Source organism: Trachurus trachurus, assembly GCF_905171665.1.
Source record: "Trachurus trachurus genome assembly, chromosome: 6".
NCBI lineage: Eukaryota > Metazoa > Chordata > Actinopteri > Carangiformes > Carangidae > Trachurus > Trachurus trachurus.
Genome location: NC_139897.1, coordinates 15,404,277 through 15,422,656, shown reverse-complemented (window position 1 = coordinate 15,422,656; position 18,380 = coordinate 15,404,277). Strand labels below are relative to the sequence as shown.

Below are 18,380 nucleotides of genomic sequence, written 5' to 3'. Positions count from 1 at the left end.
AAATCTGCGTGTCCTAAATGTGCTGTAGTGTGCAATTTTCCTCCCCTCTCTCCCAGAGTCGTAAAACACATTATCATCATCAGCAGCAGCAGCAGGAGCAGCAGTGTAATTCATCCGAGGTCGTTAATATTCATCATATCATTTAGTCACAAAGGAAACTCATCTGGCTGAATGTCACAGATGTAATTAATGAAGTGACCCCAGAGGTCATGGCTCCATTCACCAAACACCTTCCACACACAGCCGTGTTACACACACACGGTTGCACATCAAAACCCTTCCAGCCTCAGACGCACACTACCACCAAACATACAACCTGGAATATGAGACACACATATAACAGACAGACATCGTGACATACCACAACATTCACAAAATGGCTTCTCTCGGTTACACCAAAAGGGATGACACCAGAACGTGCACCAAAGCAGACTTTATTTAGCTCAGTGGAGTATGGGGAAGGAAAGGAAGAGAAACACACACCAGTAAGGGAAAACTGGGGGAAGGAGAGAATAGAGACACACTAAACCACTGGAGCAGGACATAAGGACAGGTGCACATCACAGGTATCTTTTTGGTCATCACTATGGCAACAACATATCCAGAAAAAAATGAAAAGAATACTTTTACCTACAGTAAGGATAACAGAGTCCCTTCACCATAGAGGACCCCAATATGTACATCTTACAGTCACTAAGATCAAGAGAATATGAGAGAAAGGAAAATTAAAATAATCAGTATACAAAAAAACTGCCTTTGTGGTATTTGGAATGCACATTTCTGTACAGAAGAAAGCTCATTGGTATTGTCGTAAACATTGGTAAGTTTAAGAACAAAACATGACAAGAGTTATCAGTCAGTCCACATCCTTTGGAAGATTGGCTTTGATGTCAGTCTGAGTTCAGCAAAGCCGTTTTCTGCTGGACAAATGGACTAGAGACATTGCAACACAGAAAGACTGACACCATACCAGTGGAAAGTTGGGGCAGAACTCCTTCAAATAGCTATGCAGTATCTCCATAAGTATTGAGAAATTAATGCCCCAAGCAGGTTTTTATCTGAAACTGGAAGGTTGAAAAAATATTTCTGGTATTACGAAAGCCATTTTTATCGTCTGTGTTGGGGTAATTATCAGGATACTGAAAACAAACTTGATGGAATTGAGCCCCACATATCCATTTGTTTTCAACAGAATAACAGAGGAGCAGTTTATCAACAGCATCACAGGTATCATTACAGTTTGTAGTCATTAAAGCCTAGTGGTAAAGCGATCAGAGCATGCATCTTTCTACAGTATCGTTAGAAACTACAGTACATTAGCAGCAAACTGGACATCCTTAAGGGCTGAAGTTCAACACTATGGTAAAAAAGAAAGAAAAATAAACTGCAATGTTTCTCAAGAGAAGTAAAACTCTTTAACCGCTATATTACAGACTGCCATGGCTCTAGTTTGGGGTTTTGGTTACAGTCTCCAGTGTGCTTATGAGAGGCAGAAAACAGTAGCTTAGATATAGGGACTCCTTCCTTCTTTAAAAACAGCAGTACATCGTCAAGTAAACAGTAGCGCTTATTTTTGTAGGTCATATGGTTAAAGTATTATCACGTCTTTGGATTTTTGTCTTAAAGCATTAATTATTGTTTAGCTATTATTGTTATATTATCATTATTACAGTTAGAATAATGACTGGTTGCAAATGAACAGAGGAAGAAGGGTAGAGAGAAAAAGAGGAGCGCAGGTAGGGAGAAAGAGGGAAAATAAATTAAGTGTACAAAAATAACATCAATAACATCCAAAGTTTTTTTTTCTCAGCTTTGCGCAGTAGCTCCCCATCTGTAAGTGGAAAAGGGAGCTAATGTCTCAAACATCCAATGAAGTCTTGAGTCAACCATACAAAAGCTAAATACTGTACATTTACCCCTCACACTATTAAACACTTTAGTTTCAATAAGGTTTTTGTAACAATCTATTACTCAAAGGTGAAAAGCTCAGATCTTTGAAATACAGTGATGTTTTCGTAGATATCTTTTAATACTTAGTCCAAGGTTAAACCATGCTTCTTCTGTTTTAAAAACAGAAAAATACAGTATTAAGATCACATTTGAAGCAGAGCCATTTTGAGCTGTTGACCTGAGCATAGAAAGCTTTACATTAATCACATAACATTGGTAAGCCATTGGTATATTCAAATAGAACGGAAAGGCAGTAAGTCACCTTGCCTGAACATATCAAAGCTGTCATAATCTTTTCTTAATCATGACACTATTATATCGAAGCAAGACAGTTTATCTTAATCCATAAGATTTATATTAAGAAACTATTACTAAACACACACAATGTAAATTTGAGTTTGGTTAAAGTTTTCATATACAGCATAATGGTTGAGTGCTATAAAAAATAGTTTGCCCCTTTCAGGACAAACTGGCCTTTACGTTCTGTGCTATTTGGGCTGTTATCCACTAAAGGAACATAGAGGGTGTACATGTACAACAGAAGACTCATCATTGGCTTGTGGAGGGTGAAGCTGCATCCTGGCACCATATCAGTCTATTGGTACTCGGGTTCCTATGCCAGTTGCAGGTCTCACTCCTTCACCATACAGACGTCAGCTCTGCAGTTTGTTATTGAAAACAAACGTGTTGAAACTAAATCCACAGACATGTAAAATTTTGGTTACGAGCTTTGGAATCTGAGTCAGTCTTTACAAAAGCTCTATGCGAATACCTCCGTCTATTTCAAGGATATTATTCCATTTTTCTTCTTCTTCTTCTTCATCCATGGTTAACTGCTTTGTTTTTCTTCAAGTTTATCTTTTGGAGCTCTCTATTTACACTAAAATCTCTTTGACAATTTCTTTTCCAGTCTTACGCAGACTGGCACTACATGCTACACAGCTAGTCATCTAGCACTGTCTGGTGGAGGGCCCACTGTGAGTCTGTCATGCAGACTGAGAGGTAGACTGCAGGTCTAGCTGGGCAGTGAGGTCACATACTTGGAGAATGCTCTTTGGCCTCTGTGGCATCTGGTTGTGTTTTTTATCAAGGTGGTGTTTGGTTGTAGTAAGGTGTTTGACGAAGGGAGAGGAGCTCTTTTCAACAAATAAGGACAGACCAGGGAAGAGTTTTAAAGAACAATATGAAAAGAGGAAAGCTGTGGTAGAGAGGACTTGGTTTGGGCTCTCTCCTACTTTCAGTCGAGAGAGTCTCTTTGGGCCACTGTGGCTCTGCATCTTTGGGGTGTTCATATTACAGGTTTGGCAGCAAAGTGGACAGGGTGTATGTTTGGATGTTGACAGCAGGTGCAGGAAAGGTTTAGGGGAAACAATGGTAGAAGGAAGCAAAGGGACCTTGGTCTGCCTTTTTAAGCTCTGTCTCTCTCCCCTGCCCCTGCGGACAACTCGGCCTGTTCCCTCTCAGCAGAGTCTGAGCTCAGGCTCCTAGCCCTCTTCTCCTTGGCTCTGGCGTTTTGGAACCACACCTGTAAAAATGTAAATAAAAAGCTTTAACACTTAAATGTCATTGTTCTGATCTAATCATTTTTAATCTTTCTCTGAAACCACAAGTTATTGTGTCCTGTGTATTAGTTACATTTACCTGCACCACACGGTGAGGCAGTCCCAACTCCTGGCCCAGTGCCTCACACTCATGTCGGTTGGGCGTGCGATGGCTTCTGTAGAAGTCTCTGAGCTGCAGTACCTGGAAGTGGCTCATCTGTGTCCTTTGGCGCTGCTGCTGATGATGGTGGTGTTGCTGCTGCAATGTTTGTGTCTCACCCCAATCTGAGCTTGGACCTCCAGATCCCTCAGGACTAAGAGACTCTTGGTCAGCCATACTGGAACCCTCCTCACAAGGGTACTCATCATCATCATCTTCCTCATAGTCATCATCCTCGTCTGGGTTGTTCAGATCAGTGGTTAAAGACAAAGATGTCACCGGTGGCTTCCCAGTAAACTCTTTATTGTTGAATACATGGACAGGGTTTGGGATAAGGTTGGAGGAGATAGATGGGCCTGGTCTGTCCATGACAGAGGACATAGCCAACCCAATCTGTCCACTGGATCCATTGTTATGTAACAAGTTGTAGCCTGCTCTTTCTGCTTCTGCCCAGTGGCGTGACTTTATATGGGCATCGAGAGCGCTCTTTACCTTGAACAGAGCCCTGCAGAATGGGCAACGTAGGTGATTCAAACCCAAGCTGAAGCTGGATCCTGGCCCCATTGAACGGAACTGTCCTTTTCTCTCTCTGGCTCTTGTATTCTGAAACCAAACCTGTAACAAAAAAAAAAAAAAACATGTTTTAGAAATCCAGATGAACAGAAGCATTGTATAGTTTTCTGTCTTTATCTACGGTATTTGTTATTCTCAAAAACATTCACATTTATTCAAACAAAACAGACATCTATATAAAGTACCTGAACCACACGTCTTGTTAGGCCCACATCTCGTGCAATGCTTTCCAGAACTCCTCTTGTGGGGTTTGAGTCCAAACTGTAGCGCTGATACAACACTTCAAGCTGTTCTGGGGTGATGGTGGTTCTCTGGCGCTTATCTCTTCTATGATCCTCCTCGATCTCTCTACTGCTCCTCTGGCCTTCAAAACTGGTTTCTGATATAAGCTTTGCACTCTGCTTCATAGGTGTCATGGAGCTTTGAGAGAGGCTGGTAAGGGTGTTACTTGGGTGATCAGAGAGTGTGTTCTTAAATTGTATGCTATTTAAATGTGAAAGCATGGGATGTGTGGGATTAGGGTGCATCTGGGACATTGCACCTGAAAGCATTTGGCTTGCCATCAGGGTGTGGTTTGGGTGGAGCATCATGTAAGGCATGGTTCGGTCTGTAAAACCAGAGTGCAGGAGTTGGACCTGGGACTGAGCTGCCAGAAGGTGTCTGGTCTGATGCTCCTGCCACAGCTGGAATGATGGTAAGGACAGTGGACAGAGGCTACACTGGAATTGAGCCTGGGTTTGCAGTTGGAGCGGGTTTTGGGGCTGAGTTTCAGTGGATAGGCTAGAGGTTGCATCTGACAGCCGAATGTGGCTTGTTTCAGACTCTGGAGCAGAAGGGAGGCTGGGTGACGGCTCAGCTGGCTTATCAAGAGCTTGATCAGAGGGAGGACTAGACATGCGGCCCTGGCGAGATTGAGACAAAGACGAAATGGTGGGCACAGGTTTTTGAGAGGAGGAAGAGCAAGGCTGAGATCCTTCTGTGTTACTTTCTGGTTGCAGCTTGGGGTCAGGTTGTGATGAGGAACCTGTCTTCATACCAACTATTTCCTTATCCTTGTTGTCTGCATCTAAAATTCCATCCCGAGTTTGAGCAAGAGCTGGGCTCTTGTCAGCCTGAGAAGACATAGCTTTATCTTCCTTTTTCCTGGGTACAGGTGTTGCTTCACCCTTGGCTGTTAGATGTTCATTTTCTGTGAAGTGGGTGGAAGAATCAAGGACGGGTGAGTCAGGCTGTGTGTAGTACTCATAAGTCAGATCCATCGAGTTTTCATTCTGAGAATCATCCTGTCCCTCATTATCATCATCATTCTTGAAGCAGCCATTTCTCTGTCTGTGAATACCATCAAGCTGGTTCTTCCCTTCTATTCCTTCTTCTGTACCACGATCTTGATGTTTGCGGGCTCTCTGTCTAGCATTTTGAAACCATACCACAATAACTCTATTAGGAAGCGACAACAGAGCAGACAATCTGTCATATTCTTCCTCTCTGGGGTAGGGAGTGGCCTCAAACACCCCCTGCAGAGTCTCCAGCTGTTGCTCCGTGAAGCGGGTTCGGGAAGAGCGTCGACCCCTATGGGGCTCTCCTCTCTGGAGGTCTGTCTGGGGCTGTGGGGAGGTGTTGGTTGGGAGGCCTGGGGACAGTGAACACGGGGAAAGCGTTAGAACTTGGTTTTGTGCTACTTCTTCTTTGCAATCCTCCAGTGCTGTGGTTGGGGGGTTATTAAAATTGTAGGGGGAATCCTTGTCCCGCTGACGCTCTTTAAATAGGGTGTTGCGGAACCAGTGTTTGATGACTTTGTGAGGCAGACCAGACAGAGCAGATATCTTGTTGAGCTCTTCGTCACTGGGGAGGCTGTTAATATCAAAGTGTCTCCTTAGAACAGTCAGTTGATCCTCAGAGATACGTGTTCTGGTTCTTTTACCCTGCTGCTGTTCAAGTATTGATGGGCTGACTTGGGATTGCTGTCCTGCTTGGATGGGACTGGGTTGGGATTGTTGACCCAGCAACCCAGCATTGAGCTGTGGAGGCTGGTTTAGCAAAGCTGGACTGAGCGGGGCTTGCTGCGCAAGCAAAGCTGGACTAAGCTGAGGTGGTTGTCCCATCAGCTGAGAGTGGTAGAGTTTTGCAAGTTCAGGGTTCACACTTGAGTCTAACCAAGGTTGGGACTGGAGAGCTACAGACTGCATCATAACTGGGGGGAGGAGAGGTAGCTCCATGGGAAAAGGAATGGGAGGTAGGGGAAGCTTAGGTAAAGAAAGTGGGGGTAGAGAAAGTTGGGGCAAGGGCAGAGAGAGCATAGGTATGTTCGGAAGGGGAATAGGTATGGACTTAGCTGGGGATGTGTTTTGTGAAATAGCAGATGTGCCTGGGATGGATGGCTCTTGTAATTCTTGTGGAGATGGAGGAGATGAAATGTCAGTTGCAGTTGGTGTTACATCTGTAGCTGTAGTACTTTTGGTCACAGGCTCCATAACTAAGGGTACAGGTGAAGGGTCATGTGTTTTAACTTGAGGTTTAACAGGTTCTGGTGCTGCTTCTGACTCGGAGGGTGTGGCTGGGGCTGCAGATTGGGGGCAGGTGGAATTCTCTCCAGATTTAGCCTGTGTCAGGGGGTACATCTGATCATACTGCGACCTGTAATCCCTGGAAAACTTCTCCAGTGCAGCAGTGGGGAACAGTGTCCTGTGAATGTACTCCTGGTGGCTTTTTAAAATCAAGGCATCTGAAAAAAACTTGCCACAATCTCTACACTTTTCTCCTCCACTGCAGCATCTTTTTTCTTTATTTGCCAAATCTTCCTTTTTCCTCTTTTTCTCTAGTGGCAAGCAATCTCTTTCTCCATTGCCTTCTACACTTTTGTTATCCTTGTTACAGCCTTTCATCATTCCATCTTCTGGTTCACTTAACACATCTCTTTTACCATCTAAGCTCACCTCCATTTTGTTGAGATCAGAGCACTCTTGTTTAACAGGTATTGTTTGAGCTGCTATCTGCTGCTGGTGTCTGTGTCTATTTTGTATATATTGCAGTGCCAACTCATAGCCATAACTCTGCAGCAGGGCTCTAAGAGGCTCCCCATTTGCAGCAGCATATGGCACTCTGGGAGGAGGACACTGAAATCCAAGATGATTAAAAGTGGAGGAATCATTTCCCGCATTTTTAACTGCAGGGGCATGTATTTCCTCTTTTTCCTCCTCAATACAAGAATTGCTGTGTCCCCTTTCTGTCTGGTTTATGGTGGGTCCACTGCAGACTGCTTCAACCCTGGCTTCATTCTGCACATGTTCTTCAGGTTGAGCAGCTGAGTTTGAACTTACTCTCTGAGTTTGTTTATCATCAGTTTGAGGTGGGGACTCAAATTTACTCTCTGCCTTAACCTGTTCTTTTGGGATATAGTTAATTGAGAGTAACTGATCTTGACCACTCATGTCAAGTTTCATGTCCCCTGACAAGTAAAAGGGCAGAAGAAGTTGTTGCTGCAGAGAGAGCAGGTTTTCTGGAGCCAGGGAGAAGTGTTGTTTAAGAAGGTTCTCTGTCCCCAGGTGCTGCATCACTTGGGACTGGAGCAGAGCTGTGTGTTGCTGTAACTGAGCTTGAGCCTGTGCCTGAGCCTGGGCTAACTGCTGCTGCTGTATGAGCATTAGTTGGTTTCTTGATGCAATAAGCTCTGCAACTCTCTTTTTAGCCTGCTGGCTGTCAGTTTGGTTAGAGAGGGTTGGCTGGGTCTCAACTGTTAGGCCAGGACCCAGTATTGACGATGCTGAAGAGCTTACAGCATCTGATCTCTTGGTGAAGGGCAAATTCTTGGGTATTTCCTCTCTGGTGGCTGCAGGCTGAGTAGCACTAGAGGAGACTGACACTGGAACAGCTACACTAGGTGCTGGGCTCTGCGTAGCTGGGTTCTGTGCAGCACGAGCTCTAGTCTGATGAAGAACAGAGCGGAGATGTATGTCCAGTGTGGAGCTCTGGCTATAGCCCACTCCACACAGTCTGCAGCGGTAAGGTCTCGGATCTGGGCCACGTGGAGCCTCAGGGGGAGCAACACCTGTGCTGGAGTCCTGCAGGGCTCGTCTGGCCCGGTGAAGATGGGACACAGAGTTAAAATGGACCAGAAGAATGGTTTTCTGTGTAAAAGATTCTGAACATATGGTGCACTTATATGGCCTTGATGGGTCCAGATAGCGGTCCATTGTGGGGTTACAACTCTTTTTGACAAGAGAGCTCCAACTAGGTTCTGATACCATCTCCTCAGGTGGCCCTTTCTCTGGGTCAGTTAAGTCCTCTTCACCTCCATCAATTTCAGCAACCACATCCTTCTCTTTGTCATTAACTTCTTTTTGTTCCTCCTTTTCCTCCATGGTTACTACTTCTTCCTCCATCTCTTCATCTTCCCCCTCTCCTGCCTCCTGACCCACTTGAGGTGATAAACTAAACTCTTGTTGAACTGAACTCTTATTATGCTCCATGTATTCAGTAGTATGAGGCGACAAGAGTGTACTCTGCCCCTGTGTGTTTTCCAGCTGTGAGTGTGTGTTCTGCATGTGTCTCTGCAGGGCCTCCTGACTGCGGCATTGTCTAGCACAGAGGGGACACTCTGTCGCCGCCCTCATGGCATGGTACTGCCAGTGCAGCTGGAGCTTCTCCTGAGTGGGGAACGCCAGGCTGCACCTGCTGCAACGGAACCGGTAACCATGGCGATCAGAAAGGGAAGGGGGATCGCTAGGTGGGGAGGTGGGTGGTGAGGAGGGGGGGATCTGAGTCGGGGACTGAGGAGCCAGTCTCCCATTGGAAGGGTGAGTGGTGTTGTCTTCTAGGGGTGGGGTAAGTAGAGCTGTGACATCTTTGGGTGCGGCTACATCTCCCTCAGTGTTTGCCACTGAAATGCCTGCAAAATGCACAAGAAAAGTGTGTGAATTTTAAATTATTCTTCTATAACCCAAGACCACAAGTCTTAAACAAACCAGCATGGCATAGTTTGGTGTGCTAATTGTGGTCAGCTTTATTATGCATGTTACACAAACCTTTGTTTTTCTGTGAATCGACAGAGGAAATGGAATCAGCAGTATGGGAACACTTTGCATTGTTATACTTGGCGGTTTTATTTTTCTGAGTATCGTCTGTGTGTAGCTCCGTCTCCAGCTGAGGCTGCGGTTGCTCCACGGATGGTGTGACCTGGAAGAAAGAAAAAATGTAACGGTCCATCAGTTTTGGTCTTTGCTGGTCTCTTTCTTCTTCTCTTATTTTCATTTTATTGTGGTTACACTCAGTGTTGTTTTACCCAATTCAGAAAAAAAAGAATTGTGGGGTATTACCATATTTTCTTAATCCAATGTTATGAATAAAACATGTTTAATTGTACAGCATAATAGCAAGCAAATATCAAGATGTATAAACATGCTGTGCCTGCACTCCCTGTCCTAATATCATGAAACATTAAAGCTTGAATCAGTAAGTGTATCGTTACATCTTGCACTTGCCTGCACAGCAGTACAGGCAGCTAGGCACATCAATTTGGTAATAAGTGTATATGGTTGAGATATGTGGGTTTGCCCTTCAGCTCCTACGATCCCCTGCAACATACCCCAAGGGTTTAATAAAACTTTACTGAGGTGAATAATGAATTTATTTAAAATCATTCTTCATATAGAAAACCTCCATCTCCACAGCTTCAAGCACTGAGAGCAAATACTATATCTATGTGAACAGTGAGCTACCCTAAGGAAAGGACGGACAGCCAAAGATGAGATTTACATGACAAGAGTTTTCTCTGCATAACAGCTTAATAAGAGAGAAAGAGAAGAACAACCACACATACACACACACACACACACTCACACACCCCGCACACACACACACACTGCAGAGAAAACTGAAGGTCAGGCTTAATCTAGAGAGCGTAATTGGAAAGCAAGGTACATAATGGCCATCATCACCTCAGTCTGAATTAATGAACCTCAATTACTATCAGAGAGAGTGAGGGAGGGGTGGGAGGGGAAGGAAAGGGGATGATGGTGGTGTGGGGAGTGGGGGGCTAAGGGGTGTCGAATATGAAAAAGAGAGAGAGCAGGAAGAGGGAGGGAGGAAGTATGGGGCAATGAACAAAAAAAACTGCTTTGGAGAGAGAGAGTGCGAGTAAGGGAGGGGTAACGCATAAGAAATTGAGAGAGAGCTTGGCGGAGGCAGAAAGGGAGGGGCAGGGACGGAGATTGCAGAATAGGAATGATAGGAGTAGCTGGAGGGGGAGGAAGGGACAGCAGAGGGGAGAAAGGGTGAAAAGCAGTCAGTGAAGTGGAGGCGAAGAGAGCAAGAGACAAAGGCCACTTAGCATACGGGCCAGGGAGATGGAGGATGGTGATGTGGATAGATGACCAGTCTTTGTTAGTTGGAGAGACACAGTAAAAAGCATGGGGGCCCCTTTTTAGCTTGACTGCACTTCTGGTAATAGAGGGCTACTTAAACATGCATTATAGAAAGACTGGCTTTTCCCTCACTCACTCAGTCAAACCCTCTCTCTTCCACTCTAAAAGATGTGCATACACATACACACAGAATGTACGGCTGCATCAAAGATGATAGCGAGGAGCTACTTAAACATGCATTAAAAAAAGCGCTGCCTTTCTCTCTGGTGCCTTCTTAATGGAATTGTCTCCCTACATTTCACTCTCCCCCATCCCCCCATCGCTTTGCCTTCTCTGTCTTTTTTTTTTTTTTTTTTGCTTCCTGATGAACGCAAATACAACAAATACACACTTGCATACACTTACCGTGCTGATGAGCTTGTCCACACAGTCTTGCGCTACGCTGTGCACATGTGTGAGATGATGTCGAAGGTGTGTGTGTGGGAGTTTAACCTGGCACAAAGGGCACTCGACAGTCTTAAGAGAAACGAGAGAGAGAAGAGAAGCGGGGAGAGAAACAATCAGTGTTTTAATTAGAAAGCAACAAGCAAGCGCAGGTGTGCTTCGATTTGTGGGATTACATCAGCAACTGCCATGTGTTCTAATCCAGAACATATATTGTTATATTTCACATTCACATGGATGTATGGTGTCCAGTATTAAAATGCGAGTCAACTGCTCACCTGCTGGTTCTCATTTTGCTGGTGTATTCTAGGGCGTTTGGAGTTTTCCATTTCCGCGCATTCAGGGGATGGACGCTTGGCTGAGGGCAATGACTCCCTCTTTTCTCTTTCCTCCCCCCCAGTTTCCTCTTCAAGTAAAAAAAAAAAAAACATGAACATGTTTATAGATTTATAAACTACAGTATATACCATAATGCTATCATCTGAGGCATATGCTGTAGAATGTGTTGACTTTATTTCGTCAGCAAAGGCAGATGTACCTGTGTCCTCAGATATCTGCTTCGCCCCCAAGTTGCATGTGTCTTTGGTTGTTTCCAAAGGACCAGTGGTGGTCTCACTGGAAGTTTCCATATCCTCACTGAGTTCCCCTGGGAGGGGACAAAACAAATGCATAGGTTATGCAAACATTGTGTTTCATACGGGCTAATTGTAGTTAATATTATCCTCCAGATGGTATCCTTCAAAAAGACCAATGTCTTTGAACCACACCTCACTCTTCCGTGCCTGCATACCCTATTGATCAAGTATTGATTCTCCATTAGATTCTCCTCAGAGGTGGAGTGGAGGTAATATGGTCTTACAACACATCAGTTCCTCTCAATAAGTCTTAATCCACACAGAGACAAATCACAGGATAGACTTAATTTACAAATTAAGTCTTGAATGACTCATTTCAGATGTTGCGAGTCGGATGTTCACACAAGATGTAAATTCTGTGTTTTATTTTCCACACACTCGTGACTGGCCTCCCCCTCCCTCTCTTCGTGTCCAGGGGATTTGTATTGGTTCATTGATTAGCAGGTGCTAGTTAGCTGTTGTCAGGGGTGATTGGAGATATAACAAGGATGTGTATTGACTAATCAATTTACTCAATCAATATCTCAGCAACAGTCATTACTTATTTTCCCGCTCTTTTCATCTTAACCCCCGTCCGCTGCTGTTCTGACATCAGTAAGCACATTCAGTATGAAATCTAATACGCCTACACAGGCCGTGTTCTCACCTGTGACACCATCAGGGCTTTTCCTGATGGTAAAAATGGCTGCCAGTTCCTCTCCGCCCATTGGCTGCAGCTGCAGTAGTCCCTCTCTCTGCTGATGGGTTGGCGTTTGACTGTGTTTAAGTACTTGGAGTTTAGAGGAGGAGGAGTGGTTGCATAGCAGACAATGGAACAGCCACGATCCTCCATCGACCTCACCATCATACTGCTGCAGGAACTAAAGACATGAGGAAGAAAGGAAGGTGTGAATGGAAATCATTAATTATTGTGGTTGAATAACATTAATAACATAGTGGATTTCTATTTCCCAGTGGTTCATTTTGAGGATGTACTGACTCGGTAAACCCGGACGCTAGCGTCATGGTGTGAACTCAGGGAATGCCCTCGTAGCTTCTCCAAACTGCTGGTCACGTAGTCGCACAGGTTGCACCTCAGTTGGACGGGGTTGCCCTTAGCAATAAGGGCAGCCCCCTCCTGACCCCTGTCTCCACCCTCCTGGAGGTGAGCGGTCAGCTGGTATCGGGTGCGGTGTCTGTCAGTCTGGCAGTGCAGGGAGAAGTTAGCCCTCAGCGGGGTGGTGTAGCCGCACAGTCTGCAGTGGCAGCCACCGGCAACAAGGGAGCACCACTCGGACTGGGGTAAGGAGCGAGGGGTGTTCAGGTGCTGCTCAACAGACTCCAAGCTGTCGGAGGAAAAACAGGAGCAAACAAGGCATTGGAACACGCCCTGAGAGAGCGGTCCGGTGGGGGACAGAGGTGGAGCTGGAGGAGGGGAGGGGGAGGGGGAGGGAGAAGGAGTCAGTGTAGACCCGAGGGTGACCGGCTGTTCTGTGACCTGTTGACTGGTCAGTCGCATGTTCAAGGTGAGCTCTGCGCCTGAAACAAAAACAGAGAACCCCTGTAAGAATTTCAACATTTTCAGATTTTGCCTTTAGATGAAAGCAGAAGGTGCGACGCGTCACTCACCTGCGTTTTGTAGGTGTTTAAACTGTGGCGCAAGGCTCCTGCAGTGAGACAGATAGTAACCTCTCTGGAGCCGCAGCATGTTATGTGTGTGTTTCTCGCTGGTGGTGTGTATGCGCAGGTTGCGGGCAATGCTGGTCTCGTAGTCGCACACGTCACACCGCCACCGCTTACCATGGGAGGGAGAGTGTGCAGGTGGCGTGAGCTTGGCGGGCTGGGTAGCAGGTGTGGGGATAGAGAGCGGGAGCTTGTACATTGGCTCGTCCACTGTGTGACCGTTGGAGGAGCCGCTGTTGTTGCTGCTAATGTGAGAGGTGTGCACGTGCCCATTAGAGTGTCCCCCACTCTGAACATTATTAAGGTGTTTATCCGACTGCATGTGTATGCTGAGGTTGCCTTTCGACGAGGTAGCATAGTCACACACCTCACAGCGATACGGCTTGTAGCCACAGGCGTAGGTTTCACCTCGGGCCAAGCGAGGATGGGGTTTCCCCGAGCTGCAGTATCCACACACGCCTCGCGCTGCGCCGCCACACACACACTTTCCCCCAGAGGAGCCACACACACACTGGCCTCCCGTCTCTGGATGTTTCTCCTTCATGTGGACTTGCAGCGTATGCTGAGACTTGTAGTGCCAGTTACACTTGGGGCATTTCAGGGTCTTGCAGGAATTACGTGAGTGCATTATGGTCATGTGACTACTCAGTGAATTAGGAGAGAGGTCTTGGTTGAGGTTTTTAAGGACAGCTTCTTTCTGTTCCCCATCTTTGTCTCTCTCGTCATCCACATCTGTGTCTAGCTGGCTGTCATTTGGTTCTGGAGCTTTGGCACCATCTCCGTTGGAAATGGAAGAGTGAAAAACCCCTGCCGGCCCATCATCCTCAGCAGGTGTTCTGGCAGGCTCGGTACCTGCCAGTGGAAAAGCCAGAGTAGACTGCTGGGATTTAAAGCTCTGAGGAAACCCAGAAATCCAGCCCTGATCTCCCTTAATGTCTTTTACCTCTGTCTCGCTCAGCAGGGCAGAAGAGGAGGAGGGGCTAGTGAAGTGCTTTGGAGAGGTGGAAAGAAAAGGGGAGGGCTTTGGAGAGGTGGAAGGAGTGGGGGAGGGCTTTGGAGAGGCGGCTATTTTGCTGTCATGTGTGCCACTGGCCTTTGCAGTGCTGGAAGAAGAGCTGTGCTGGCTCTGTTGAGGTAATAAAGAACATTTGGATTTGGTTTGGCTTTGGTTTGAGATGGCCTCCTCCTCTTCCTTCTCCTCCTCTCCGCCTCTGCTGCTAAGGGTTGCTGGGAGGCCCCCTGTAACTGACGCCTCTCCCACACCTACATGCGCCTCCCCTTCTTCCTTCCTTTGCCCTGACAAATCTCCCTCCCCGAAGTCTTCCTTCATCCCCTGCTTTTGACATGCTCCTTTCTCCTGGGAACGTTGGCCTCCTTCTTTCTGCTCACCTCCCTGGGTCTCTTCTCTAGCCTGGGACCCCTCTGCGCCCTCCTCCTCCTGCTGAGGCAGGGTCAGGGGCTCTTTGGCAGGGGCCGTGGCTGAGGTATGAGAGGATGACCCCTGCTCTGGAATGACCGCGAGGGTCAGGAGAGGAAGAGATAAAGCCTGGGGACTGAGGTCAGCATCTCTCTCCTCTCCTCCCCCTCCATCCCCTCCTCCTCCCCCCTCACCGCTGTCCATACCAGAGGCTACAGCTGCCACGCATTGCTACCCCACCTGTGTTTCAGATACAGAGAAGAGGAGAGAGCGGGACAGACAGAGACAGAAGAGAAGGGAAGGAAAAATGAGGAGAAAATGAATGAGTCATGTAAATAATATTGCATAACAGTGGAGGCCATTGATTAGAGTCCCTGGATAGCATCTGTTCAATACAGCCTTCACAGCGCGCAATACAGAGGCTGGTTACTCAGGGGTTAGTGTTAGCCCTTAATGGGAAAATCAATAGCATGAGCACTAAACTAGGTAGAGGAATGCGGGTAAAGGCTACGCAGGAGGTCTATAATATTCCTCAGGGGATAGGATTAAATAAAGAACTGAATGCTTGTGAGCTAAAAGGCTTCCACTAAATTGCCACACTTAGATAAAAGCGGATAAAAGAACAGTTTTTTTAAACCAGTGTATCAGTCTCTACATCTTTCGCTGCACATTAGCACAGAGATTATATGAGAGGCACAAGCCATTTTATAACCCAGAGTGCAAACACAAGGGGTGGACCCAATAAAATATAACACCTGTGTATCCTCATTTAGTCTAAAATACAACATGTAGAACTTGTGAAGCTTTTACTATTTTGTTTAGATTTCAGATATGGCTTGATTAAAATGTGTTAATTTTTGTAGTGATGTTGCAGAGCAGTGTACAATATTTTGACTCCTCCTTATTGTGTGTATAGTGTAATAGTGTGTCTGTCTGCCCAAGGCCCATTGCTTACACGGTATAAACACACCCATACATGTAAGCATTAATGTGCATTAATGCATCAATAATGTATATTAAATGCTTTTTTTAAATTAACAGTTGTAAGCAAAGTTTAAAAATCTGCATTTTGTGAAAACTGCACATCTGTAGCTTTTGGAATTATTCGGTTTTAATTAGACTAGAATGTGGGAGTGGAGGTTAGCATTTTATCATACACAAACGGTTCAAAACATTAGAGTAAATCACAACATTTCCAAATATTGTGCAAAGGAGGTTTCACAAAGATCACCTTAATCATCAACACAATCATGCATCACTACACGGGCTTCCTCGAAAAATAAATAAATCACACCTCTCCTCCTCTTCGGTTTCTGACTGACAGATGGATGCAAGATGAGACAGGTACATCTCTCTTACCCTGTGTGTGTCCCACAATCTCATTACTGACCTTTTTTAATCAAGGAGAGACCTTAATGTACCCTTTCACCTTCTCCTTCAACCAACCCCCTCCTCCTCCTCCTCCTTCGTCTCCTCCAACACCCTCTCTCCCTTAGCCACCCCACACACACCCCACCCCCAACCCCTCTCTCCCCTCTCAGCAGCTTAAAGATATATGGCTCATATCGGCACTCTGATAGTGCTTTAATGTACTGTGTTTATGTCACAGGCCACAGACCCTTGCCCACTGCAGCTGTCCACTGTCCTGCCAGAGTGCGCTGAGGGGCTGGGCTTGCCTGCCAGCAGCTGAGAACAGTCTCTAATCTGATAAAGATTTTCATTTACACTGCAATCAATAACCTGGGTCTATCGGCAATGTAACTATTTATACAAGCATTCCTGGCTCTCTATTGATCACAAGTGCGGGAAACCATCATTTAACAACGTGTGTGTTGGTGTGTCCATGTGTATCATTATAATGTCTGTGTACATCCTGTTGTGTGCCCACAAACCGACTCTGACCATGGCAGTTAAGCACACCCTCACAGACACACAGAGAGAGAGAGAGCACCTAAAATTTAACATGCATATTAGAGGTGTTTGAAAATATTATTTGTCAGGTGTGAATACTATTCATTTTGCAACATGAAATCATCTAAATATCCAACAAAAAGTGTGATCACTGAATCCCTACTGTGTGTGTGTGTGTGTGTGTGTGTGTGTGTGTGTGTGTGTGTGTGTGTGTGTGTGTGTGTGTGTGTGTGTGTGTGTGTGTGTGTGTGTGTGTGTGTGTGTGTGTGTGTGTGTGTGTAGAAGAGAGAGAAAGGGGAGACAGGGGTGTGAAGGAGATAGAGAAAAGAGACAGAGTGGGGTTGTGGGGCTATATGCTACTTTAGGGGAAAATGCATTTTGTTTGTCATAGGACTTGGACAAATACAGTTGGACATGGACATATAGTATTTTTAAAGCTGTCTCTTTGCGTGAAGACCCAGTGGACCGCATACAGTCTACACACCAAGGTAATAGCACTAAGCTTGTTTTTTTGTTTTGTTTTTTAGGGGGGGGGGGGGGGGGGGGGCACTAGACCTGTTTGACAGTACGACGACTTCAATAGTTCTCTCCCAGTCTCTGTCTGTGTTGTGTCAAGACACTGACCAACATTCAAGCCCACTGACTACTTCGGCCTTTGTTTACAAATGACTGCACCTTAGGCTACCACACTCCGATTCAGCCAAACCAACTGGAGATCGTTCACAATCCAGTAACAGGTGACTCCCTGCACTAAAAACACACGAGCAAAAAGCTCCATTTGTTACGAATTACAGACTCGCAACTGACCAAACACCCCCTCCTCCCTCCCTCCCTACCGCCGGGCTGCTTCCTCCCAGCTCTTTTTAATATCGTAAACAAACGGCACACTTACATTTCTGCAGCGGCTCCGGTACAAAGCTCCGTACGCTGAATGTGTTGTAGTCCAGAAAACAATCGTATAGAGAGCCCACTCATTCCTTATGAATGATCCTCTGCGTTTCAACGGAGCCAGGAGGAAGAGAGAAAAAAAACGGGGAGAGGGAGAGAGAGCAGCGGGGTCCAAGTTGTTACCAAACAACAGTGTAATTAAAGCTACATATAGGCTGTAGTAAACAGGCGATGGGGGACGGAGGGGTTTGTGCGAGCTCCAGAGGTAGAATGAGTTCTGATCACTGTGGGGGGAAAAACACTTGGCTCTTTATTCCTGCTAATTAGTTTCCTTCAAAAAATGGCTGAGATTACGCCCAGTGCGCATGTGCGTAATTGCGCAGACACCGCTAATTAGCCCGTTTGGATCAATAGGATTCCGCGAGAGAGAGAGAGAGAGAGAGAGAGAGAGAGAGAGAGAGAGAGAGAGAGAGAGAGAGAGAGGAGGGGAGTCAGGGAGGGGGACAGCCTACCGGGGACGCATATCGAGAAAAAAAAGGGGAATAGCAAAATATATATAAAAAAAAAAGTGGGATGAATTACAACAGAAGCTTGGTTTTATTCACGAGAATTGATAATATGGCTGGAAATGTTGTAATTTTGATCGATGTTAAAGCAATTCTCAAATATATTTAATATAGGTATACTGTATCTATATACATAAAAAAAAAAAACAATATTGCTGAAAAATCTGTAGCTACAAAAGAGAAGATCACCGCAACGTCTAAATAAAGTTAATGTTGACACAAAACATTTAATCCCAACATCGTTTTTTCAGAAGAATATTGTGATGGCAGAAAA

The 18,380-nt window shown here is 45.7% G+C and overlaps 1 protein-coding gene across 1 annotated transcript; it reads right to left on the bottom strand.

Annotated features, from left to right (window-relative positions):
- Nucleotides 1–3,358: 3,358 nt before the first annotated feature.
- On the bottom strand, nt 3,359–14,945 carry LOC310987113 (zinc finger homeobox protein 3-like; the record flags this gene model as incomplete). The annotated part of the gene is made up of 10 exons (XM_083973285.1): nt 3,359–3,475; nt 3,592–4,266; nt 4,410–9,109; nt 9,246–9,396; nt 10,989–11,099; nt 11,306–11,433; nt 11,566–11,673; nt 12,309–12,522; nt 12,642–13,180; nt 13,271–14,945. 10 exons carry the CDS (start codon nt 14,943–14,945, stop codon nt 3,359–3,361), a joined length of 8,418 nt encoding a protein of 2,805 aa, XP_083829411.1.
- Between the last annotated feature and the right edge of the window lie 3,435 nt (nt 14,946–18,380).